The sequence below is a fragment of the Rhinoraja longicauda genome, chromosome 1 (genome assembly GCF_053455715.1).
Source record: "Rhinoraja longicauda isolate Sanriku21f chromosome 1, sRhiLon1.1, whole genome shotgun sequence".
NCBI classification, from domain to species: Eukaryota; Metazoa; Chordata; class Chondrichthyes; order Rajiformes; family Arhynchobatidae; genus Rhinoraja; species Rhinoraja longicauda.
Genome location: NC_135953.1, coordinates 128,666,011 through 128,691,788, shown reverse-complemented (window position 1 = coordinate 128,691,788; position 25,778 = coordinate 128,666,011). Strand labels below are relative to the sequence as shown.

The following is a 25,778-nucleotide window of genomic DNA, read 5'->3' as shown; positions in this document are numbered from 1 at the left end:
TCTTGATTCCACTAAAAGTTTTAAAATATCCATGCATTGTTTTGATCTGGAACATTGACAATTCTATTCCCCAAAGATGCACCTTGACCTGTTGAGTTCCTCCAGTAAATAGTTGCTCCACATTCCAGCATTTGCAGTCTCTCATGCCTCCAAAGATATATCCATGTCTGGAATGGCCATCGCAATGGCTGCCTTGCCAACAGTCGGCCTCGTCCTTTCCTTCTTTGTTGTTTTATAGTATGTGTTAAATGTATGTTTTAGTGTTATTTAGCTTGTTTTATATGGGAGGTGGGGGGAGGGGGGGGGCGTTTGGGGGAAACTTTTTTAAATCTCTTACCTCGATCGAGATGCGATTTTTTCCCCCCCGTATCTTATCTCCATCTGCACTGCAGCCTAACTGTGGAGATGGCGGCCTCTTGCTGGAGATCGACTTCAGGAGCTCCAACCACGGGAGCCTGCAGGTTTAACATCGTGGAGCTCACGGTCCCTGGTTAGAGACCGACTTCGGGAGCTCCAAGCTGCAGGAGCTACGACCGCCCCGAAGCGGGGGCTTCGATCGCCCCGACGCAGGAGCTTCGATCGCCAGCTGCGGGAGATTCGATCGCCCCGACTGCGGATGGTTCGACTCCCTCGACCGCAGGAGAATAAGGAGGAAGAGGATTAGACTTTATTGCGTTCCATCACAGTGAGGAATGTGGGGAATTTGCTGTGCTAGATGTTTATGTTAACTTTTATGTAGTTGTGTAGCTTGTTGCTTCTTTTTAGTGTGGCTGTATGGTAATTCGAGTTTCACTGTACCTTAATTGGTACACATGGCAATAAAAAGACCTTTGAATCTTTGGACCTTTGAACCTTTGAATGTAGCCACTCGGCCTTCATTGTCCTCTTAGGTATAGTCTTCCAAATACTTATTACTCTCTGGGTGCAGAAATCTCTCAACTCTGAATCGGTAACCCTTTATTTGAGACTCTGCCTTTCGTTCGAGACATCTTAGCAAAGGAAATCATCAATTATATAGTTAGCTTCTTAGAGTTTCGTTCACCCTATTATTTTTGCTTCAGAAACTGATGCCCACTTCAGGTGAAGAGGGGCCTAATTATGTGCAGACTTTGGCTTGTATCTCCCTGCTCAGGAGTTTCTCATCCATCCAATTAAATTAAACACTAAATAGAAGGGTACTAAACTGGCAAGCTGAGTAAACAGGTATGTCAAGGATAATGGTGCATCAGAATAAATCTATTGTAATTTGGTTTAAGCTTGTCCAGGTTTATTAATGTCAGGTGTACCAAAGTACAGTGAAAAGCTTTGTTTCGTAAATGCTACACGATCAAATCAGATAATATACTGTACATAGAAACAATCAAGCCAAACTCAAGTCCAATAGACAGAGCAAAGGCAAAAATACAGAGTGCAGAATACTGTATAGTTCTCAGCATTGTAGCGCTATGGTTCTAGAGGCAAAATCTAATGTCTGCAATGGTGTCGAGATGAATCGGACAGTGCCCTCGCTTATGGACAGTATCAGCCAAGAAATCGGTGTTTTAATTTGGGGAAGAAAGAAAACAAATCCAAGCTGTCATTATGTATCTGTTAAAGCACGTTTGCAAATCTTACTTTAAAGCATCTAATAAGCAATTCATGGACCTGCACTGAGCAAAGCAATTGTGCTCCATCAGGACAGCTAGAGTTGCATTTACTGCACGATCAGTAAACAACCCCAGTTAAATAACAGATAATGTGACAAAAACAGCCTTCGGAAATAAATCAATTCAGCCGTCCCTGCAACATTTTTCAGCAGTAATATGATATGATTCTCTTTTTAACAGGATGCTTCTAGCCAAACAATATGTTGAGAAAATAAACATCAGATACCTCATATCAAAATAGCATCTGGAGCATGGCGAGCCAGATGGCGAAACAGTCAAATTCACAGAAATGATGTCTCTTCCAGACAATGGAATTGTTTTTAATATTTTACTGAGATAAGAGATTATGGGCACATTGATAATCTCTTCACTAAACTTCCCGGTTTCTCGTCATGTAGGCATATGGTGCACCTGCAAACAGGCAGGTTTTTAAATCACGCTGCAGATATTTTCACCCAGCAGAGAATAAGACAGGAATTCATGTCACACCTTTCTCGCCCAAACTGCAGAAAAATTCTGGGATTTATTTAGAATGGTCCTGGCACACACATAATCGATGAAAGAGAAATATTAAACAGATTTCGTCAAGGTTGTCAGAGCAGATGTACAATGCATTGAAATTTCAATAGCTGATTGTTTTTAATCGCACAGTATAAATAAATAAAGCTGTGCTCACTGGAATTTTTTCGATGCAGGACTGTTACACTTGATGGTGCACGACATATTATTCTGCACCCAAGGCCATAATGTACAATTGCAATAAATAACTGCACTGTGGGGTTAATTAAATATTAATTCCTCACTGGTACATTATCAAACCAAATGGAGGATATTGATTTCAGTGGAGAGTAAAAAAAAAAAGGAAATAGCTGACTTTCTTTTATTTCAAAGATTTTTTTTGCTTATCCAGGAGAGAAAATGGTAGGAATATTAGCTTATTCCTTATATTCCTGGTTCCAACAATTTTAGATGAGCAATAAAAAAGGAAAGGCAGGTTATATTGATTCAAGAAAATCGCAGCTGTAAGCAAGAATAATATTTTAGAAGATTCATCACATGATGTTCTATGGGTTGAATTAATAAACAAAAGATAGGACAATCACCTGGTTGAGATTGTATTGAAGATCGACAACTAATCCAAGAAAGTAGAAAATAAATTTTGCAGGTAAATTTCTGACAATTGCCAAATTATTGGATTGACAATGGTGGAGAATTTACATTAACAAAATATTATCTTGGATCCAGCCAGTGTAAAAGGTAATGGAGATATTGAATCCCTACATTGCATTTAGGTGAACTGTCTTTTTTAAATATTGCCCCAGTAAACTCAAAGAAAATCCAGAGTTGTTTACAAGTGCTGCGGCCTAACATCGAGGAGTTAGCGGCCTCTGCCGGTGACCGACGTCAGGAGCTCCAACTGCAGGAGCCTGTGGACTTAACATCACGGAGCTCGCGATCACTTTGGCAGGAATTGACCTTGGAGCTCCAACCGCGGGGGCCTGCGGACTTTAACATCGTGGAGCTCGCGGTCTCTGGTTAGAGATCGACTTCTGGAGTTCCAAGCCGCTGGAGCTTCGACGACCCCAACGCGGGAGCTTCGATCGCCCCAATGCGGGAGCTTCGATCGCTCCAACGCGGTGGCTTCGATGCGGGGGCTGAGACAATTTACAGAAGCCATTTAACCTACAAACCTGCAGGTCTTTGGAATGTAGGAGGAAACCAGAGCACCAGAGAAAACCCACACAATCACAGGGAGAGCAAGCAAGCTCTGCACAGACAGCAACCATAGTCAGGATCGAACCCAGATCTCTGGTGCTGTAAGGCAGCAACCTTACCACTACACCCCAGGGCCATCCCTAAATTTATAGAATCATTGGGCATGGAAACAAGCCGTTCGGCCCAACTTACACATGCCGACCAAGATGTTCCATCTACACTAGTCCCACCTGCCTGCATTTGGCTCATATCCCTCTAAATCATTCCTATCCATGTACCTGTTTATACCTGATTATATTCACCAAAATGTAAGTCTCATTCTCCTCTTTTTTTGAAGTCCTTTACAAAATATTCATTAAGACCTCACATCCGTCTCTTCCACACAGGTTACCTATTGTGCTGTGAGGACAGACTGAATCGGTTCGGTGTGCTTTCCTTGGAACAGAGGCAGATGAGAGGAGAGTTCATTGGGATAGAGTCATAGAGTGATACAGTGTGGAAACAGGTCCTTCGGCCCAACTTGCACATACTGACCAACATGCCCCATCTACACTAATCCCACCTGCCTGTGTTTGGCCCATATCCCTTTAAACCTGTCCTATCCACGTACCTGTCTAAATGTTTCTTAAACGCTGCAATAGTACCTACCTGCTTCCTCCGGCAACTCTTACTGCACATGAACACAATCAAGTCATACACAAGTACAACAGGTAGTGCAAAGAGAAAAATGCCAGAGTGCTCAGTATATTTGTACAGCGTTATCACACTGTTAAATAAAAAGTGCAGATTTTTTAAAATGCAAGCTCCGCAATGAGGTAGGTTGGAAGACACTCTAGTTTATGAGAGGATTGTTCAGTCGTCTGATGACAGCAGGGAGGAAGCTGGTCCTAAATCTGGTGAGATGTGCTTTCAAGCTTGCTTTATCGACATTCTGGCCGACAGCAGAGAGAAGAGGGAATACTCAAAGTAAAAATGGTCCTTGATTATGTCGGCTGCTTTCCCGAGACAGCATGGTGTAGATGGAGTCAATTGTGGGAAAGTCGGTTTGTGTGACATATTGAGCCACATCAGGACTCTCTGTAATATTTTGCAGTCTTGGGTACAGCTTTCGTCAAACCAAGCTGTAATATATTCCAATAGGATGCTTTCTACAGTGCATCTGGAGAGGGTGGTAAGAGTCATTGGAGCATGCTGAATTCCTTAGTTATCCGAGGAAGTAGAGGCATTGGTGTGCTTTCTTGGCCATAGCAGTATATTCTTATGTCTGATATATGTCTTATATTCTGATGTAACACATTATCAAAGTATTGCAACATAACGTTTTGATGATATAGTTGATACAGGAAGCATGTGTTCTTAAGATAGAGCTCTTAAGGATAGCGGAGTCAGGGGATATGGGGAGAAGGCAGGAACGGGGTACCGATTGAGAATGATCAGCCATGATCACATTGAATGGTGGTGCTGGCTCGAAGGGCCGAATGGCCTCCTCCTGCACCTATTGTCTATTGCATGACTTAGTTCACTTTGATTATACTTGGCACTTAGAGTGAAAATTGGTCACTGATCATTTTTAATTTCATACTGTCCCTCTGACAAGTTTATATCAATCTGCCCATTTATTTTTCTCACTGAGACCATTTTATTCCCTCTCATCTCTTCTCATATGAATGTGTGTATCTGTGGAATTCTTTGCCACAGAAGGCTGTGGAGGCCGTCAGTGGCTATATTTTTATAAGGCAGAGATAGATACATTCTTGATTAGTACGGGTGTCACAGGTTATTGGGAGAAGGCAGAGAATGGGATTAGGAGGGAGAGACTGATCAATCATGATTGAATGGCGGAGTAGACTTGATGGGCCGAATAGCCTAATTCTACTCCTATCACATGCTCATCTCTTTAAACTGTGTTTTCTCTATCTCCCTCCTCAATTTGCCCATCTACGTGATATTTTGTTTGGCTGCCTTCCATCACTTTGGGACTCTTTGGGACGGAAGCTAAAGACTCAGGGGCTGATTGAAAGAGCAAAACTGAATGTTGGTTTAATTCATTTCTGGGGAAAGTTTAAAGGTGATATGCGGGGCAAATTTTTGTGCACAGAGTGTGATGGAGGCCTGGAACGCTTTGCCAGGTGTGGTGGTGGAGGCAGATACAATAGTGGCGTTTAAGAGGCTTTTAGATAGGCACATGAAAGTGCAGGGAATAGAGGGATGTGGATCATGTGCAGGCGGATGATATCAGTTCAGCTAGGCATTATGTTCGGCACAAACATCGTGCACTAAATGGCCCATTCCTGTGCGATACTGTTCCATGTAAAACTCCTTCCTCTCAGCTTAAATCTATGACCTTTTGTTTTTAATATCCTTAGCATGGGAAAAGGATTCTGACTATTTACTCTGTCTACGCCATTTATCATTTTACAAATTTCTCATAGGTCACCTCTCTCAGGTCAACCCTCAATGTCATTCATTCCACAGAAAACAAACCGAGCATCTCTGGAATTGCATCTGCATTTTGTGTCTATCTTCAGTTTCAACCAACATCTGCAGTTCCTTCCTATACTAGCTCATCCAATCTCTCCACATATCTAAGGTCCACCAATACAGGCCACGCCCTGGCGAATCTCCTGTGCACTCTCTCCAGGGCAACCACTTGTTTCCAAACTACACATGATACTCCAAGCACAGTCAAACTAGTTTTTTTTTGTAACGTTGCAACATAACATTCAAATCTTCATATTTTTGCCCCGGCTGGTGAAGTCACACATGGTGCATACTTCTTTTACCTCACTATCTAGCTGTGCTCCTACGTTCAAGGAACCATAAACTTGAACCACAATCTAACCACAAATGTTAAAAAAAAACTGCCGAGAATATTCAGTTTAACTATCTAACAATTTCGCACACACTGGGCTTTTGACTGTCCTCATTATTGGAAGGGTATTCAAGGAAAGTGGCATAAAACGAGACAAACATGAACAATTCCCTTCCTGTCTCTGGAAACAGAGATCTTATTGCATCTGCAAGCACGTCCGATGTATTATAAATACAAAAGTGGTTCAGGAAGGGAAGTGTCAGTTTTATGTTTATTGTCCTGCTTTTAGATAAATGGAATGAACTGACTACCGCATCACAGATCGCTTAAAAATGCAGCGCATCTGCAGAATTAGAGAATCTATAAAAGCTGCCTTTGTCTGACTTTGTCTTTTGCCGACAGTGGAACCTTTACCATTCACTAAATAAGCGAACTTCAAATCCTCTGTACAATAAGTTTATTCATCAGTACTTTTAATAGCTTACATTTAAACTTGGGCAGATAAATCTCACTAAATCGCTGATAGAGTCATAGAGACATAGAGTGATACAGTGTGGAAACAGGCCCTTTGGCCCAACTTGCCCACACTGGCCAACAATGTCCCAGCTACACTAGTCCCACTTGCCTGCACTTGGTCCATACCGCTCCAAACCTGTCCTATCCATGTACCTGTCTAACTGTTTCTTACACAATGGGATAGTCCCAGCCTCAACCATCTCCTCTGGCAGCTTGTTCTATACACCCACCACCCTTTGTGTGAAAAAGTTACCCCTTGGATTCCTATTAAATTTTCCCCCTTCACCTTGAACCTATGTCCTCTGGTCCTCGATTCCCCTACTTTGAGCAAGAGATTCTATTCCTCTCAAGATTTTGTACATCTCTCTCAGATCACCCCTCATCCTCCTGTGCTCCAAGGAATAGAGACCCAGCCTACTAAACCTCTCCCTAAAGCTCACACCCTCTAGTCCTGGCAACATCCCCGTAAATCTTCTCTGAACCCTTTCAAGCTTGACAATATCTTTCCTATTGTGCCCAGAACTGAACACAACATTCTAAATGCGGTCTCGCCAATGTCTTACACAACTGCAAAATGACTTCCCAACTTCTATACTCAATACTCTGACTGATGAAGGCCAATGTGCCAAAAGCCCTTTTGACCGTCTTATCTACCTGCAACCCGACCATCAAGGAACCTGTTGTACTAGATCCCTCTGCTCTATAACACTCCCCAGAGGCCTGCCATTTACTGTGTAGGTCCTGCCCTTGTGAGACATCCCAAAATGCAACACCTCACACTTCTCTGTATTAAATTCCATCAACCATTCCTCAGCCAATCGATCCAGATCCTGCTGCAATCTTTCACAGTCATCTTCACTATCTGCAAAACCACTCACGTTTGTATCATCAGCAAACTTGCTAATCTTGCCCTGTATGTTCTCATCCAAATCATTGATGTAGATGACAAACAGTAACGGGCCCAGCACCGAACCCTGAGGAACACCACTAGTCACAGGCCTCCAGTCCGAGAAGCAACCTTCCACCATCACCCTCTGCTTCCTTCCATGGGGCCAATTTGCTATCCATTCAGCTATAGCTCCTTGGATCCCATGCAATCTAACCTTTTTAGAGCAGCCTACCATGGGGAACCTTGTTGAATGCCTTACAGAAATCCATGTACATAACATTTTACAGCTCTGCCCTCATCGACCTTTTTGGTCACATCTTCAAAAAAAATCAATCAGATTTGTGAGACACAACCTCCCACGTACAAAACCATGCTGACTATCCCTAAACAGCCCATGCCCGTCCAAATGCCTGTATATTCCTCAGAATACTCTCTAGTAACTTTCCAACTACAGATGTTAAGCTCACCAGCCTATAGCTCCCAGCATTTTCCCTGCAGCCCTTCTTAAAAAGAGGCACAACATTTGCCACCCTCCAGTCTTCCGGCAACTCTCCTGTATTTAAGGACGACTCGTAAATTTCAACCAGGGCTCCAGCAATTTCCTCTCTAGATTCTTGCAATGTCCTCGGATATATCTGATCTGGCCCTGGAGATTTGTCTACCTTCATACATGATAGTGCTTTCAGTACTTCTTTGATGGTATCACTGACTGCTCTCAAGACACTTCCATTGACTGCCCCAAGTTCCTCCATCCTAGTTCCTCTGCAGTAAATACAGAGGAAAAATACTCATTGAGGACCTTGCCCATCTCCTGTGGTTCCACACAGAGGTGACTGCTTTGATTGCTGAGAGGTCACACTCTCTCTCTAGTTACCCTTTTCCCCCTTATGTATTTATAAAATCTTTTGGGAATGTGACAACTTTCTATTCACTCGAGTACATGAATTTAACAGGCACAAACTGTATGGAATAATGCATTATCCAATGGCCTTTGTCATTAAAAAAAATGTTTTAAAAAGATTTGTTTATTAATCTGAAAACAATATGATATCACAAATGTCACAATGAAATTCTGAAAAAATAATTTCTGTGCAATTTAAGTGACTTGATTAATTCAAAATGGAAATGTCATATTTCCTAACTGGTAAACTGGTTAAAACGTTTGATTTTAGTTTCCCTTTACAAGTATGAATGAGGATAAAATGTGACAATAATGGACAAGAGTACACAAAATGGCACAGTGGTGCAGAGGTAGAGTTGCTGACCTTATAGTGCCAGAAACCCGGGTTCGGTCCTGACTACCGGTGCTGTCTGTACGGAGTTTGTACGTTCTCCCCGTGACCTGCGTGGATTTTCTCCAAGATCTTCGGTTTCCTCCCACACTCCAAAGACATGCAGGTTTGTGGGTTAATTAGCTTGGTTTAATTGTATAAATGGAAAATTGATCCTTGTGTGTGTGGAAGATAGTGTCAGTGTGCAGAGATCGCTGGTCATTGTGGACTTAGTGGGCTGAAGGGCCTGTTTCCACACTGTATGACTAAGATAAACTGAAGTAAAACAATAGGCAAAGAACTAGATTCTTCTCTCATTCAATGTTAGTTCAGAAAATCCATGCAATCCTTGATGAAATAGCATCATTTCCATTTGCATCACTGGGCTAAAAGTTGTTGGCAGAATAATAACAGGTTTAATGACCCTTGTTATTATTGTATAAATCACCCAGCAATTATTGCTGAAGAAGAAATAACCTGCCAGTTGGTAATCCCCACAAGCTGTTGGTCAAGTTTGTTCCACTTCAAATATCAGCCTTGTGAAAAAGAATGGAAGCTTAATCTGATCTCTTCTTTAATGCTGCAAAATTACATTGTATGGAGTCTTAAAGTAACATTCTTCCTTGGCCCAGTATCAGAATATGAGAAACAAATGGAGTTCTCATTACTTCAAATGGTCTGTGCCTTTTGTTTCTTCCAATCCATTCTTTAATCCAATCTTTCTTTCAGTTTTGGTCTCCTAATCTGAGGAAAGACGTTCTTGCCTTAGAGGGAGTACAGAGAAGGTTCACCAGATTGATCCCTGGGATGGCGGGACTTTCATATGAAGAAAGACTGGATAGACTAGGCTTGTACTCGCTGGAATTTAGAAGACTGAGGGGGGATCTTATAGAAACATAAAATTCTTAAGGGGTTGGAGAGGCTAGATGCGGGAAGATTGTTCCCAATGTTGGGGGAGTCCAGAACCAGGGGTCACAGCTTAAGGATAAGGGGGAAGTCTTTTAGGACCGAGATGAGAAACATTTCTTCACACAGAGAGTGGTGAGTTTGTGGAATTCTCTGCCACAGAAGGTAGTTGAGGCCAGTTCATTGGCTATATTTAAGAGGGAGTTAGATGTGGCCCTTGTGGATAAAGGGATCAGGGGGTATGGAGAGAAGGCAGGTACAGGTTACTGAGCTGGATGATCAGCCATGATCATATTGAATGGCGGTGCAGGCTCGAAGGGCCGAATGGCCTACTCCTGCACCTATTTTCTATGTTTCTATGTTTCTATGTTTCCTTCTACTCCTCTCTTTTCTATGTCTCTTCAATTTACTATTTTTATGTCCCCATTATTCCCTTGGAAACACCAGAGACTGCAGATGCTGTAATCTGGACCAAAAAAAACCCAACATGCTGGAGGAACTCAGCGGGTCAGGCAGCATTTGTGGAGGGAAATGGAAAATTGGGTCGGGATTGTTCTTCAGACTGATGGAGTGAGGGTGGGTGGGGGGAAGAAAACTAGAAAAAAGATGGAAATGGGCAAATCCTGGTAAGTGATGGGTGGATCGAGAGAGCCTGCAACCCAATGGCGTGAACATTGAATTTCCCAATTTCAAGTAATACCTCCCTATACCCCTTCTCTTCCTCTCATCTCCCTGCTCCTTTAAGCAATCTTCAGGCAATTATAGGGATTAAAATATTGTTTAAAAAATGAAAAGTTTACTTTCTGCTCGTTCTATGGCAAAATGGCCTGGCATTTGCCACAACCTGGAGCTTCTTAATGGTTCCAATTAGCTTTCTACCTTAATCTCACCTTTCAAATTATTGGAAGTGCCAATCATTTTGCCATGTTATTGCAAATAACAAATAATAAGCCATCTTTTCATTCTTGAAGACAATATTTGAATCCCTATAATTGCCTAAAGATTGATTGCATCCATTTGCTGCTTCATTGAAATACTGAATTCCTTGTGTGGTTTCCTGAAAAAAATAACTGGAATGTGAAAAATATTTGCATCAAATAGTTTTAAAACACTGGACATGAAATTACTACACAGCAATTTAATTCTAGAGCAATTGCATTTTCTTGCACTGAATGAAATATAAATGTATATTTTCTTAGATTCTTCACAGAATGACAAAGGAAGTTCAGAGAAGTAATTTATCCAAACAAAATCAATACTGAGGAAGTGAAAAAATACAACTTCTGTGAATGCTATCCAAGTTTTTTTTAACTTGATACTATTTGTAAACATCTTGACCACCAGCCAGTAGTTCATGAGCTTGAATCTTGGGGACATCTGCCATTCAACAGTTGGCTTACTATGGTAACATAATCAATTTCCAGCTGAGCTGACAGATGGAGTTCCGCAAGCCATCCCATACTGGAAAAAGGAAAAACCAACACTGTTTGATTTGACACCTTTTGATAAGCAACTCATGCTGTGTGTGAGGATATGACAAATACTAAAGAAGCTCATATCAACAATATCCTGAAGACAGACACAAAAAGCTGGAGTAACTCAGCGGGTCAGCATCTCTGGAGAAAGGGAATAGGTGATGTTTCGGGTCGAGACCCTGCTTCTGACTCAATATCCCGGCTTGGCAGTATGAATGACTAAATAAGGAGCAAATACAAAGGTTTGGTTAAAAAGGCTAAAGGATCAAAAGGTTGTCTGGTTGAACTTGAATGGTTGCAAGGTTTTTCCATATACTTTGCCTAACATCAAAACAAGTAGGATGCTTATTGTCCAATATCTTTACAATATGCACTAGATTTTGTATTTACTGTAGGTCTTGACATTATCTTACATGGTTTGCTAAGTTGAAGGAATTAGCTTTCAAAAAAAGACAAGCTTTCTAAAGGTCTCTTATATCTTTTGGATAGATGTTGGATTCTGAAAATAGCCAGTATTATTGAATCTGCAATCTATTCAGAAATCAAGCCCTGGATACTGTGGCCAAGCAAGTTTCTTGTGGACTTATAATAGCAAACTGGATTTAAGATAATTAGAAACCAGCACCTTTTACCATCTGCAACTTCTTGGATAGGATTCACAGAAGTTGTATTTTTCACTTCCTTGGTATTGATTTTGTTTGGATAAATTACTACTCTGAATATATGAAACAACCCAGTGCTTAATACATTCAATTTATCCAAAGAACTTCACTGGAACGTTGTCAAAAATAATTTGACAACTAAGATATGTGATAGTTTCAACCTATAAAATATTAAACAATGCCTGAAATTTTTGAGTGGATTAATACATGTTTTGTTTCAATTTATTTATAAATAAAGTAATTCACAAAAACAGAAAGATGAAATACTTACTACCACAATAATTGTTTGCAAGAATAGGAAACAGTACACCAGGAGTTAATTCTGTCCAAACAGTGCAGTAAGAAAAAAAACATTACGCGGTGACATCTGACCTCTCTCGGAAATTATATTGTTTGAATTATAGTAATTGTTAGGTTAGCAAGTTCAGTAATCACTTGTACGTAGCAAGCTTCAGCAAGCATCAAACATTGTTTGAGGATGCACTGTTATCGAAGGCTTTGGGGCATTTCTAGAAAATGGGGAATTTTGAAGGCATAGTATTTCCTTAAGAATGCATTAAATTATCTGCTCAAGCCTTGGATTGGCGTCTCAATTTCTAATATTTTTTTATTCAGAAGAATATATATAAATAAATAAAGCAGTAGAGCACAGAAACAGGTAATGAACAGAAGCTATGTTGAATGGTCATTGTGGCCATTGCTAAACCAGAGTAACGTTTGGCTGTTGTTGCGGCTCACGTTGTAGCCCCTGGGGGCAGCTCTTTCTTTGGGCCGACACCACTGACAGGACGCGCTCAGTCACCATGGGGCTCCCTCTCCTCTGTATTATGGTGAAAGTCATCACAGGGCATTTGGAAAATATAATGATATTGGGCAAAGTCAATGATGTCCTGTGTTTAGTGGAATAGCCATGAAGACGACATAAAATAATTTCTGTTCTATTTATGAAGGAGTTCAATAACTTATCAGACAGAACCACTTTGGCTGATCAGCTACAGAGATTTACCTCCAAACCTTTTAGGGAAACTGCATGCAAATTCATGCAAAAATAACTGCGTTTTTACATAGAAATATCATTATGTTCATGCAATCTTAATGAAAATTGGCAAAGACAGTTTCATGTTCAGTCAAAAATGAGCTATGATCTAAGAAGTGATATATATTTTTCTGTGCCCAGTATTGTTTATTCAGACGAAGAACAGCACTGAATTTTCTCAATCTTACACGAGAATCTAAGCAATTTTTATTCACTTCTATTATGCATTTAAAATTTATCAAATGTAATGATATTAATTAGAATTAAAAACTGCTGAAGGAACTCTGTAAGTCAGACAATGTTTTGTGTCTGTCTATTTTCCTTCACAGATGCTGCTTGACTCACTATTCCTCCAGCAGTTTGTTTCTTTGTTCAAGATTCCAGCATCTGCAGTCTCTTACATTTCTCTGAAGGACATTATGAATAGTAGGCACACCCTCGTCCTCAAATGCTATTTCTAATCTACCCCAATAATGTATCTGAGCAAACAAAATCCTTTACTAAACTATTTGCAGCACAATACATTTTGTCTACCGGGGATGAATTTCCAGTGTTATCCTACACATGCACTGTAACCTTGAAAATCATGTAAAAAAAAAAAATCCTTTACATTTTTACTTCATGATTTACATCTCATCTTCAGGAAGCAATCAGGAAATCACCCATTTCCACAGTCTCTGTGCGAGTTCACTAACACATTACTGCATGCATGAGACATAACTTTGTACAGTAGATTCACCTGGAACTGTGATTAAAATCCCCACAAAATCTCAAGTTGGATACTTACTGAACATAGGAGACTCACATTTGTTGCTATTTCTATATTATATTAGATCTTTATAAACAAATTATAAGTTACAGCAAAATCATATTGTACATTCTTTTAATGAGAGTCAAAGAATCGTACAGAGTTCAAGTGCAGGGTAAATTTTAATCACTGTACTGAATAAATTCAGAGGCTATTAAATGGACTTGCTGACAATTGTGACTGAACTTTTGAATTATGTATAAAAAATAAATATAAAATCTGAATCCAAGATTCTAGTGATATTCTGCCATCAGTTGCACAGTTAACAACTGAAGTTTTACACCAACTTTATGGGGAAAAATTATGAACACAAATAAATCAGTTAATCTATATTCAAGCTAAATCCTCCAATGTACAATAAATAACTATAAATAAATAAATAGAGTCTTGATTAATTCTAAAATAGGAATGTGTTTCACATTGGAAATGAAAATGATTTAGGTGCGCATCTTAAATCACTGAACATGCTCCTCGACATATTAAAGACAAAGGTAATGTAGGTTCATTCTGGTGTTGACTCACCCAAGCCCAGTCATAGGACATACAACTGTACAGCACAGGAACAGGCCCCTTGGCTCATAATGTCTGTGCTGAACATGATGCTAAATAAACTAATCTCATCTGTCTGCACATGATCCATATCCCCCATTCTCCGAGGATTACAATGTAAAAGCATTCAATTTAAGATTTCAAAACTGATAAACAATTCCACTGTTGCCTTTTTTTCAATATTAGAAAACATGTTGTACAATCCTGCACACTTGGGTTTTGAACATTCGCTGAGAGACTTAGAATTTATAAGCCTTGTTTTTATTACTCTTTATTTTACTCGTAGCAAAGTCCAGGTACCTGGCTACCTTTGGCTGCCATTTACAATATACAGATATTAATGAAAAATTGAGACTCAAGGAACTGCAGATGCTTGAATATAGAGCAAAACACAAAGTGCTGGAGAAACTCAGATAGCATCTGTGGTGAGAATGAAAGCAGTATTCGCACTGTGATGGGAGTCTAAAAATTTCCAAATTCACGATAATTATTTTGCACGTCATTTGATGCCTCCGTTTAATAATCTACTCTTATTTAACGTCTAAATAAGATGCGAGTGGATCTGTCCAAAAATCATCAAAATGCAATGGCAAAAGGTTCAGATGTTATGCAAGCTATTTTGCTACTGCATCAGAGAGAAGATAACAACAATTTCTATCTACATTGTCATCTATTGCATCAGGTGATTAAATATACATAACAGCTGGAGAAAATGTTATGCAAAATATTAAACTTTAATGACGAGACAAAAATAATAAGCATTACAGTGGCCTTTAGTTACCCAAGAGAGGGTTTTGGAAAGGATCACCATCTGTAATTGATATGAAAAAAGAATATGTTGTTGGCTGCACTGTTGAACAACTTTCCATTATTGATCATTAATCTTGCAGTAGCTGTACCACAATTGTTAATCCTAAAGGAGGGTTGTCAAATGCTATTAGAAAGGGGTATCTTTGATAGATGGTGCATACAGAATGAAGCAATCATTTGAATAAGGTCATCTTCAAACATGACATGTGCTTAGCATAAAACGCAATAACAATATGATACTATTTTCTCAGTGCTCAATGGTATTGTGGTGATTTATGTCATATATGAGATAGTTGTAACCCAGATGAAGATCTGCATTTTGTGACTTTCCATTGTCCACGATGATCTCCCGGCTTCACTCTGGAATTCATTTGGAACATCAGCACCCATATCCCATCTAGGCCAGCCCCAGCATTTATCCTGTGGTGCCCCAAACCTGAACAGCCACTTCCCTCCAATATCTCCCAAAAGCCAGAATCCTCAGGTGGAAGCATCAGACCAGGTGGACTTTGTCATATCATCTAGAGAAAGTGTGGTGACTGTGGGGGTCAATTGAGTAGGGTGATAAGAGTAAAACACAATATGCTGGGGAAACTCAGCAGGTCAGGCACCACATGTGAAGGATATGGCCAGGCGACGTTTCAGGTCGGGAACCCATCTTCGGATCATAAAATAGTTGTGGGATTAAACTGAGTGAAATCTTGAAGAGTATTGGAATGAGGAGATTGGTTGTGATATTAAAAAGAGTGAAGGGCGAGTAATTAGACCCGGTAGGATTCACACGAGATTGTTAGTTTGAGGAAATGAGAATACAAAGCTATCACAGAGGATATCCTCATGATCCACTCTGAAAGCCTTTAGTAAAATGCATGAGACCAAATAAGAATTATTGGAAGTGGTCCTTCGGGTCTTCTGATGCTATCGCGTGGATCTTGGTCCAACTGTGCAGAATCCTCCTGGGATCACCTGGAGGGAAAAGTGTGCTGTGTGTGAAATGTAGGGTTCAGCTGGGAGACCCAGAGAAGGAATGGAAAGGCTGAGAAATGTATCCTCCATCCGGGAGTGCATCTCAACCAGATCTGGCATAAAACATGGCAACAGCATCACCAACTGAGATAAGTTTCACCCGCAACCAGGGATCTCTCTTGTAAGACAAACACTTGCTTCATTTGGCAAGCACCAGCTAGCAAAGGTACTTGTGTTCTACTAACAAATATTGTCTGTGCATTTCTGGACTCGTGTTGAATTACGACGGAACACCGTCCCGTCCTACCGGGGGCGGCAGTGGGCAGCGATGAGACAGGTGTGGGAGGTGGGGTGGGGGCCACGGGGCCGATAGTCAGTGAGTGGGAACGGTGTGTGCAGGCACCAGAATCTGTCACCCATCCGCCCCAGGCAGCTCCCGGGCTGTGTACCTGTCTCCTTTGGTTATGTGAGCAGTCCGGGTGTGAGTCAGTCCGGGTGTGAGCCAGTCCCGGTGTGAGCCAGTCCCGGTGTGAGCCAATCCCGGTGTGAGCCAGTATTGGTGTGAGCCAGTATTGGTGTGAGCCAGTCCCGGTGTGAGCCAGTCCGGGTGTGACTGTGAGCCAGTCCGGGTGTGAGCAGTCCCGGGTGTGAGCCAGTCCGGGTGTGACTGTGAGCCAGTCCGGGTGTGAGCAGTCCCGGGTGTGAGCCAGTCCGGGTGTGACTGTGAGCCAGTCCGGGTGTGAGCCAGTCCCGGGTGTGAGCAGTCCCGGTGTGAGCCAGTCCGGGTGTGAGCAGTCCCGGTGTGAGCCAGTCCGGGTGTGAGCCAGTCCGGGTGTGAACAGTCCAGAGCCAGTCCGGGTGTGAGCCAGTCCGGGTGTGAGCCAGTCCGGGTGTGAACAGTCCAGAGCCAGTCCGGGTGTGAGCCAGTCCGGGTGTGAGCCAGTCCGGGTGTGAGCCAGTCCGGGTGTGAGCCAGTCCGGGTGTGAGCAGTCCCGGGAGAGCAGCGCCGCCGACGTGAGCGCTCAGGACCAACACCAACAGGACCAATACCAGCCCACCCCGCCAACCTTCAACATGTTGCCGCGAATGCTTGAGAAACAAAAATTTAAAATGGAAAAACACCTTCATACTTACTGAATCCACATTGGTAAACCGACGTGCGCCAACAGGGTGCCGCCGAGCCGCTAGTCTGGGGTGTGGGTGGAGGCAAAACCAGTTCACCCATAAAATGACCTTTTCATGTGCCGCCTTTTAACAATGCATGTGGCCAATTGTAGCATGTTGTAAAGTGGATCACATAATCTTATCCCAACAAAAATTCCCACGTCCTTCATTCCTATCACATCGACTTTAAAATTGACATTGAGATCCCATAAACTACTACATGGCTTTCATCCTATTGGTATTGCTTTTTAAAAAAAAATGTTAGGTGCACTGAGATACAGTGAAAAGTTATGGTGGCATGGTGTGGAGGCAAATAATACTATACATCAGTAAAACCAAGGCAAACATAAGTACTACAGGTATTGCAAAGAGAACAATTCTAGAGTGCAGAGTGTTCTTGTGTTGTAGTGTTTTTGCATTATAATTACAGGGAAAGTGTAAATACAAAGTGCAAGGTTTGCAATAAGGCAGTTTGGAAGATCTTGAATGCGCCCTTAGCTTATGAGAGATCATTTCAGTTGCCTGATAACAGCAGGAAAGAAACTGTTCCCGAATCTGGTGGTATGTTCTATGAAGCTTTTAGAGTGATACAGCTTGGAAACAGGCCATTCGGCCCAACTTTTGTATATATTTTTCCGACAGGAGAGGGGAGAAGAGGGGATGCCCTGGGTGGAAATGATCCTTGATTGTGTTGGCTTCTTTCCTGAGGCAACAAGAAGAGAGACGGTCGATGGTGGGAGACTAGTTTATTCGATGTGTTACATCCACAACTCTCTGTAATTTCTTATGGTCTTGGGCAGGGCTGTTGCTCAACCAAGCTGTGGAAGTTGGTAAGAATCATTAGAGACATGTTGAACTTCCTTAGTCTTCTGATGAAGTACAGGCATTGATGTGCTTTCTGGGCTGTAGCTTCAATGTGGTTTACCAGGTCAGATTGTTGGTGATCTTTATGTAGAGAGATTCAACATAGAAACACATCCATCAGCCCACAAGTTACCTGCCGACTATCGAGCATCCACTTTTACGCTAATCCTACCCCAACATTTTTATTATTTTTACATTCCTATCAGTGCCTCCAGATTCTACCACTCCCTACAGAAATGATTTCCAGTGGCCAATTAATGTGCCAGCCCACATATTGATATTGGTTTATTATTGTCACAGGTACCGAGATACAGTGACAAATGTGTTTTGTGTGTAAAGAAAATGCAGTTTTAAAAAAATGCAGGAGCATGATAAGGTAGATTGGAAGATCTGGGATTCATCCCTAGCATATGAGTCCTTCAATACTCTGATTACAGCAGGGAAGAAGTTGTTCTTGAATCTGGTGTATATTTTGGGGATGTGGGGGAAATAACCAGCAAGGTCACAGGGGGAATGTGCAAACTCCACACAGACAGTGACTGGAGGTCAGGATGAAACACAGGTTCTGCGAGGCAGTAGCTCCACAAGCTGTGCCATTGTGCCAACCTCCCTTGTTCAATCAATCCTGCTTCTCCACTCATGACTGTTTACATCCCCAGCCTCTGCACTCTGCTGGCGACAGCAACAAAGCCATTTGTCATCGTGGACAATTCCACTCCCCTCCCTGCACATTCTATAAAATACCCTCTGAAACTCTCAACCTCTTAGCAATTCCCCCATTTAATTCTATTTGCATCCAATTCTGAATTTTAAAAGCAACTCGGGATGGTTGTCAATGCTGTAAAGATTTAAATTGGATTTTTTTGTTGTTGTCACGATGGTTAGATTTCCACAGGGCTTATTTTCTCATTGTTTTATTCCCAGAGTCTTTACATAAAAATCATAAGGAGAGAACCTCTGTGGAAATGTACCTCTTGCAGTTTGAATTGTCAGGTAATTTGCATACTTCAACTCCATCCTTATCTTCCATTCATCACCGACAATAACGGTGTACCCATGCACAGCTCACACTGCATCTCCAAGCCAAACTAAACGAAACTAAACTAAATTAATTTAAAACTAAACTAAAGAGTCTGAAGACGTGCCTCGACCCGAAACATCACCCATTCCTTCTCTCCAGTCCCGCTGGGTTACTCCAGCTTTTTGTGTCTATCTTAAGCTAAATTAAACTTGCAGAGCATCAACTGGAACTGTTGAGCATATATCATACACTGTCACTAAACAACTGGACTCTCTTCCCAAAGCAGGTTTTGTTTTTAATTGCTGCATTAATATAATCTAGCTCCAGTGTGTTTAATGAAGAGAAAAAAACTCTTTAATATTCCTTGCTAATCCATAAAATGGGTTGATTTTCTTTGCATCATTTCCAGATAAAGTTATGATTGACAACGCCTTTTTAAAAAACACACAAAAAAATGTTTCCGGCCTTTTCAGTGCATTAGCCATATGTATTATGTGTTTCACGTGCTTCCATAAGATTCGCACAAATTTGCCAAACCAAAAACGTTGCCTGCATGCTGAAATTATTCTGTCTATTAGTTTGCCCTCAAGTACAAGTTCCTCTCGCCATTTTGTAGCCACTCGTTGGCTTTTCTGGTACTCCGTTAATAAAGAGGAATAAATGCTTTCTTCAAATATTCACATGTTTATCCAGCAGGTGGGGAACTCAAACAGGCCAGAGAGGATTTCTCTATTAAGTTGCAAATTCATGATGAATTAAATCATCTAGTTGGGGTTGTGATGAAGGTACTAAATTTCCACATCCCCATGGTCGTTGTCTGGAAACAAACCGAGTCTTATTTCCAATCTTGTATGCTTTGTCGCAAACCCAGCTGGAAGGGAATATATGGATGTTCAAAGTGGACATCAATTGACTGTGCAAGGTTATATTCGCCCAGTCCTTGTTTAGACATCATTGTTAGTTCACTTCTGCCACTTTCCACTAATTATGTTAAATGTATTTAACAAAATGTATTTAACCTTGTAAAACATCTTAAAGCACATCACAGCAAAGGTGATCAGAAAAACACTGAGATATCAAGGGCATTAAAAATAGGTTTTAAGTAGCATGTTAGAGTAGAAGAGAGTTAGAGGTGGGAAGGGTTCAACAATAAATACCAGAAGTAAGACTAACGGCAGCTGAAGGCACAACCATCAGTAATGGAATGGTTAAATTTGGCGATGACCGAGAGACCAGAAGTAGAAGATTATTGGGCTGTAGTGGTAGAAAAGATTAAAGAGATCGGATGGAGTGAGGGGTATGAAAATCGCATTGATATTAAAACCAAAGTATTGTTTGACAGAGGCCCCGTGAAAGAAGGAGACGAGGAGGAATTTCTTTATTCAGAGGGCAATGACTGTGGAATTCATTGTCACAGAAGGCTGTGGAAGCCAAGTCAATGAAAACTTTTAAAGCAGTGATAGATTATTGATTAGTACGGGTGTCAGAGGTTATGGGGAGAAGGCAGGAGAAAGGGGTTAGGAGGGAGAGATAGATCAGCCATGATTGAATGGCGGAATAGACTTGATGGACCGAATGGCCTAATTCTGATCCAATCCCATCACCTTGTGAGTCAGTAAACATACCCCCTTGGCCGAATGAGATAATAGGAACGTCTTCATATCATCATATATCTACAGCCGGAAACAGGCCTTTTCGGCCCTCCAAGTCCGTGCCGCCCAGTGATCCCCGTAAATTAACACTATCCTACACCCACTAGGGACAATTTTTACATTTACCCAGCCAATTAACCTGCATACCTGTACGTCTTTGGAGTGTGGGAGGAAACCGAAGATCTCGGAGAAAACCCACGCAGGTCACGGGGAGAACGTACAAACTCCTTACAGTGCAGCACCCGTAGTCAGGATCGAACCTGTGTCTCCGGCGCTGCATTCGCTGTAAAGCAGCAACTCTACCGCTGCGCTACCGAATATCAAATATCTTTCGTTTTGTTCAAGTTATCCATCGTTATTTATACATGCATTTTATCTATATCGTGTTTTATAATAATGGTAAACATCAGTATTTGGGCAGGCGATGTAGCAATTATTGCGCCGTTGCTCCATTGGATCTGATCACTGGAACGAGCACAGATCCTATGCACAACTGCTTTGCCTCGTTATTCTCAAACCATTGGCAACTTATTAACATCGGCGCTCAAATGCATGCACTTGTAGGTTGGTGGGTCATTTCCGTGAATCAAAATAATTGCATTTAATAACGGATTAAATTATCCAATTTAAAAAAATCCAATAATGGATATTGATATGATTAATGAGATCAGAGGGCCAATCCCGAAATTACATTTACCACAGTTACCAAACGTCACAATTTATATGAAATCTATTCGCTTACGGGCATTAATATTTATTTTGCAGAAGATTAGTAAATTGAAAAGCAATCCCAAAAGGTAAACCTGAAAGCTGTCAGGGGAAGACGGCCTTTTGAACCAATGCGGTATAATCTGCTGTATCGCTAATCGAATTCAAATGTACAGCGTCAAAACAGACCTTCAGATAAATTTAGTATAAGAAGATAACTGCAGATGCTGGTACAAATCGAAGGTTTTTATTCACAAAATGCTGGAGTAACTCAGCAGGTCAGGCAGCATATCAGGAGAGAAGGAATGGGAGACGTTTCGGGTCGAGACCCTTCTTCAGACTGATGATTTGGACGAAGAAATAAAGTTCCATGCAGACCAAGGAACTGTAGTAGAAAACGGTTTACAAAAAAAGACACAAATTGCTGGGGTAACTCAGCGCGACAGTCATCGTCTCCTGAGAACATGGACAGGCAACGCTTCGGGTCGGGACCCTTTCTTCAGACAAATAAAGATTAATGCTAGATTAAAACTCGCTAGCTGCTTTGAGCAGAGGGATATCGTGCTGCATTCCTGAATCGGAATGATCCAATATTTTTCATAAATGGATTGTGAAAGGTGAAGGTGTGGGTGACTTGTGTGAACCGTATGTTCTAGGACAGACGGACTGAATAGAGCCTGTTTCCTTGCTGACCAATCTGCCCCCTGGTGGTAAGTGAATAGCCAGCGTCTTCAGCAACTATGAAGAACAGAGAGACAGACGTGCAATGCAGGAATTGATGCTCATTGCACTCTAACTAGTTCGAGCTCCCGTGCATAACCACTTAACCGAAATATATCCTCTAACCATTGACAGTTCAGTCACAAACACGCTCCAAGGTATATTTATTTGAGGGGTTTTATTTTTAAAATGTGCATTTGCAAGGGATTGGGAGCATGCTTTGAGATCCGATGCGCAGACTGGAACCGGCAGCTTAGCTGACAGTCAATCCGCACACAGGAGACCAGCCATTTTATGAAAGGGGGAACCTGGCAGCTCGCAGTTGGGGGGTTTTGGTCCGTCGGATCCAGAGAAGAAATCAGCGTTGGGCTACAACAGTGAAGCTTAGAAACTGCATGCAGATATTCAAGCAATAACAGCATTTTTTTCTGCAATGTATAAATAAGCGGGCAGCTGGAATTCAACTGTTCGCTCCCTTGTTTCAAATGCTGAGGACCAAAATGTTTCTGCAAAGTAGGTTTGAAGAAAAGGGTCTCTATCTCCATCCAAAGCCGTGACGTACATCGGGTGCTTTGCTTAAGCACAATTAATGTTTCTACAGCAGTAAAAAAAGGAACTCCATGTACTGCACAGAGAACTAAATGTGTCGCATTAATATTCATATTCTGCTCGAGCACTCGTTCGCCCTGTCACTTGCAATGACAGGAGCGTGGGGATCCACGCAAAGGGCTTTATCCCGGCGCTCTGCACAATCGCCTCCGCATACCTGAGTGGGAGATAGATCTTGCTCCGTGTGACTGGGCAGGAGCGCGCTTGCCCGTGTTGCAGTTTCATTTTAATGCACATTCGGTTGAGTGAAGGTGTTTCATTTGTAAGCGACGCTGAAGTTTCATTTTGATACTCCCACCGCATCCACATATCTGGGATCCCAGTGCAAGGGGGAGCACCGCAGTCATAAATTGGACAGTGGGCATTGGCTACCGATTGATAACCTCAACAACACATATTTGTGAAATCGCCACGGTTATATAACCGGGAACAGCCCCAGCGGATAACCTATACGCGCGCCATTATAATATTCCCATTGAATCCAATTGCTTGGATTTGTATCCCACGTATAAGATGCGCCTTTGGTTGTGTAATGTTACATAACGATGTAGATTAAAACAATTTAATTGTCCCAGCCTCATACAGAGAAAACAAAATCGCAGCGGCAGCCAGCGCATACACACAAAAGGAAAATCTCACATTAAAAAAAGCTGCACAGGAAAACTACGAATGCAAGTGGAATACACAATTATATCGTGGCTTGATGTTGTCACAAAATGAAGACGGGCACATTTGGATCTTGTCGCGTCTAGCTGATCTGGACAAGAAACGCCCCTCCCCCTCCCGCCCCCTCCCCCTCCCCCTCCATTCAAGCTTCATCTTCTGTGACTCTAGATGCTCAAATAGCTCCGTTCTGTAATGTTGAGAGATAATCTGGTGTGGTGGAATTTACGCATCTCCCTCCCGTCGGTACCATTTTTTCAGCCACGCATATAAAACATGTACATATCCATTTACTGTGAATTTCGTGTGTAAGCGCCGTGCATTCCTTTCCTTACAATGACGCCGACCGGACCCACACGGGGTGCGAATGATCATGCACTTGGTTGGTCGTCGTTCACTGATTAGTGTTGCTTCTATGTCATGTATGTATTCTGCTCTATATCGGCGTTATACCACTGCAGTGGCGTGACGTCAGCGTCATATCAACCCAATTTGTGACCTACCTTGGTGACATCAGAAATAATAATGACCAACGTTAGTTTTTCTTACACTGTGGTATAACCAGAACGCATCATTTGGGACCCGACCTAATAACCCACTGGTGTTTCCTCCCATCGTTAGTTATTGCCACGGTTCACTCTCCGAGTGCATCTCACTCAACATATAAAACCGTAGAGGAAATGTGCTCCTGTCCGTACCCATCCACCCACCTACACCATCTTTACCCTTCCCCTCTCCACAGCCCGCTGCTACTTGTATGTGGACAATGGAGCAACTGCCATTGAGGTGGTCGTGCCACAAAATATCAACGGTGTCTGGGGGAGAAAAAAAAGTTCAGCACACAACACACATCATGCTAACACCCAAAACAATTAGAAGGGGGGGGGGGGGTGGGGTATGTGTTTTTTTTTTTGTTTCGCTACAGATGGCTTTCAACGCTCACGATACTTTATGTCACCCCAGACACACACACACACACACACACACAGCACAACAGCCCGGCACGGAGAAATACAACATCGCATTTAACCGGTCCCCAAGTTGAAGCAGATTGCTAATAAACACTGTCGCTCATGCTAAAGGACACATACATTCCAATACATTTCGCATCGCCCGCTTCAAGATTACTTACATGCATTGGTTATGGCGAAGCTGTTTGCTACCTCCAAATTGTCAACATGGGGCGTCAGCCTCAGTTCATGAGAATTATGCTGGAAAATTCCTAAACGAAATGCACTGTATTCCTGATCTGCTCCTCTTGGGAATAACCCCCCTATTAAAAGAAAAAATATAAATTGATAACTAGTTTTATGTACCCTTACCACTGTTGATTAAACCAACCAATACAATAATAGCCCCCAACAAGATTTAAGATCTTGAAAAGATATGTCAATTGAAATTACTGATACCAAAATCTGATTGACAATCTCCTCCAGAATTAAACAGCTATTAAAAACATTTTATGCCTATCTTATGTTATTAGCCACTGATTCTTGGTCTAATGCTTTACGAAAGGCGAGAGCGATCGATAGAATTGGGACATTTCAGTCAAAAATAATGTTTTAAAGATTTTATTTGGTAATTAAAATGATTTTTACTGGAAAGTAACTCACCGATTTGTACGCTGGTGGGGGAAGATGCACAGAACGCCAGTCCGCATAAGCAAGAAGCCAGGAAGAGCGATATATGCTGCATAATCTTTTGCATTTCCGAAAAAAAAAAGATTGCAACCGCGTTATAATCCTTTCCTTCTCAGGATTTGTTGTAAGGCTGTCCTTTACATAACGCCGTTTCAAGAAAGGGGAGAGAAAAGAAAAAACAATAAACACCTGGTTGACGAACGCTGCCCTTCTCGATTGAATTTAAAAAAAGCAGCAGCGGCAAGAACAGGAACAGTGGGGAAATGTGAAAAGCAGTTTTAGCACTGCGCTTTACCCAGCAACACCCCCTCAGCACAGCCACGCTGCCAGAGACATGTCCTGATTCTTAATAAATCCGAACACACGAAAAAAAAACGATCAGCGACCGAACACATGCACGTTTCTCCCTACCAATCCAGAGAGAGGAGTTCTCTCGCAACCATGAAGCGTCCATGTTATTTCTGAATGTTGTTTCCTTAACCTATCCATTTTAACATGTTACTTACGATCTGCATATTCACCACCACCGTTGGAATGACTTATTTCATCTTACCTCCCTAACGCGACTCGTTTCTAATGACAAACAATGGTATCAGTTTGAGGAGGGGGGCGGGTGAAGAAAATCGCCAATGTCCGTCGTTGTGCCTTTAATACAATTCACGTTTTGTTTTTCAA

General features: G+C 41.8%; 1 protein-coding gene across 8 annotated transcripts in view; it reads right to left on the bottom strand.

Moving 5' to 3' along the window:
• The window catches only part of gria2b (glutamate receptor, ionotropic, AMPA 2b), a 102,550-nt gene extending 77,100 nt beyond the window's left edge, over positions 1–25,450 (bottom strand). For 4 of the 8 annotated variants that reach the window (XM_078406590.1, XM_078406525.1, XM_078406563.1 and 1 more), the window contains exons 1-2: positions 25,077–25,449; positions 24,596–24,736 (exon numbers count right to left, since the gene is read on the bottom strand). In XM_078406590.1, coding sequence (XP_078262716.1) covers positions 24,596–24,736; positions 25,077–25,170 — 235 coding nt within the window. In that variant the 5' untranslated portion in view covers positions 25,171–25,449. Of the gene's footprint in view, positions 1–24,595; positions 24,737–25,076 lie in introns of all 8 variants that reach the window. The other 4 variants (XM_078406582.1, XM_078406543.1, XM_078406534.1 and 1 more) reach the window with 3 other exon arrangements.
• Positions 25,451–25,778: the final 328 nt, after the last annotated feature.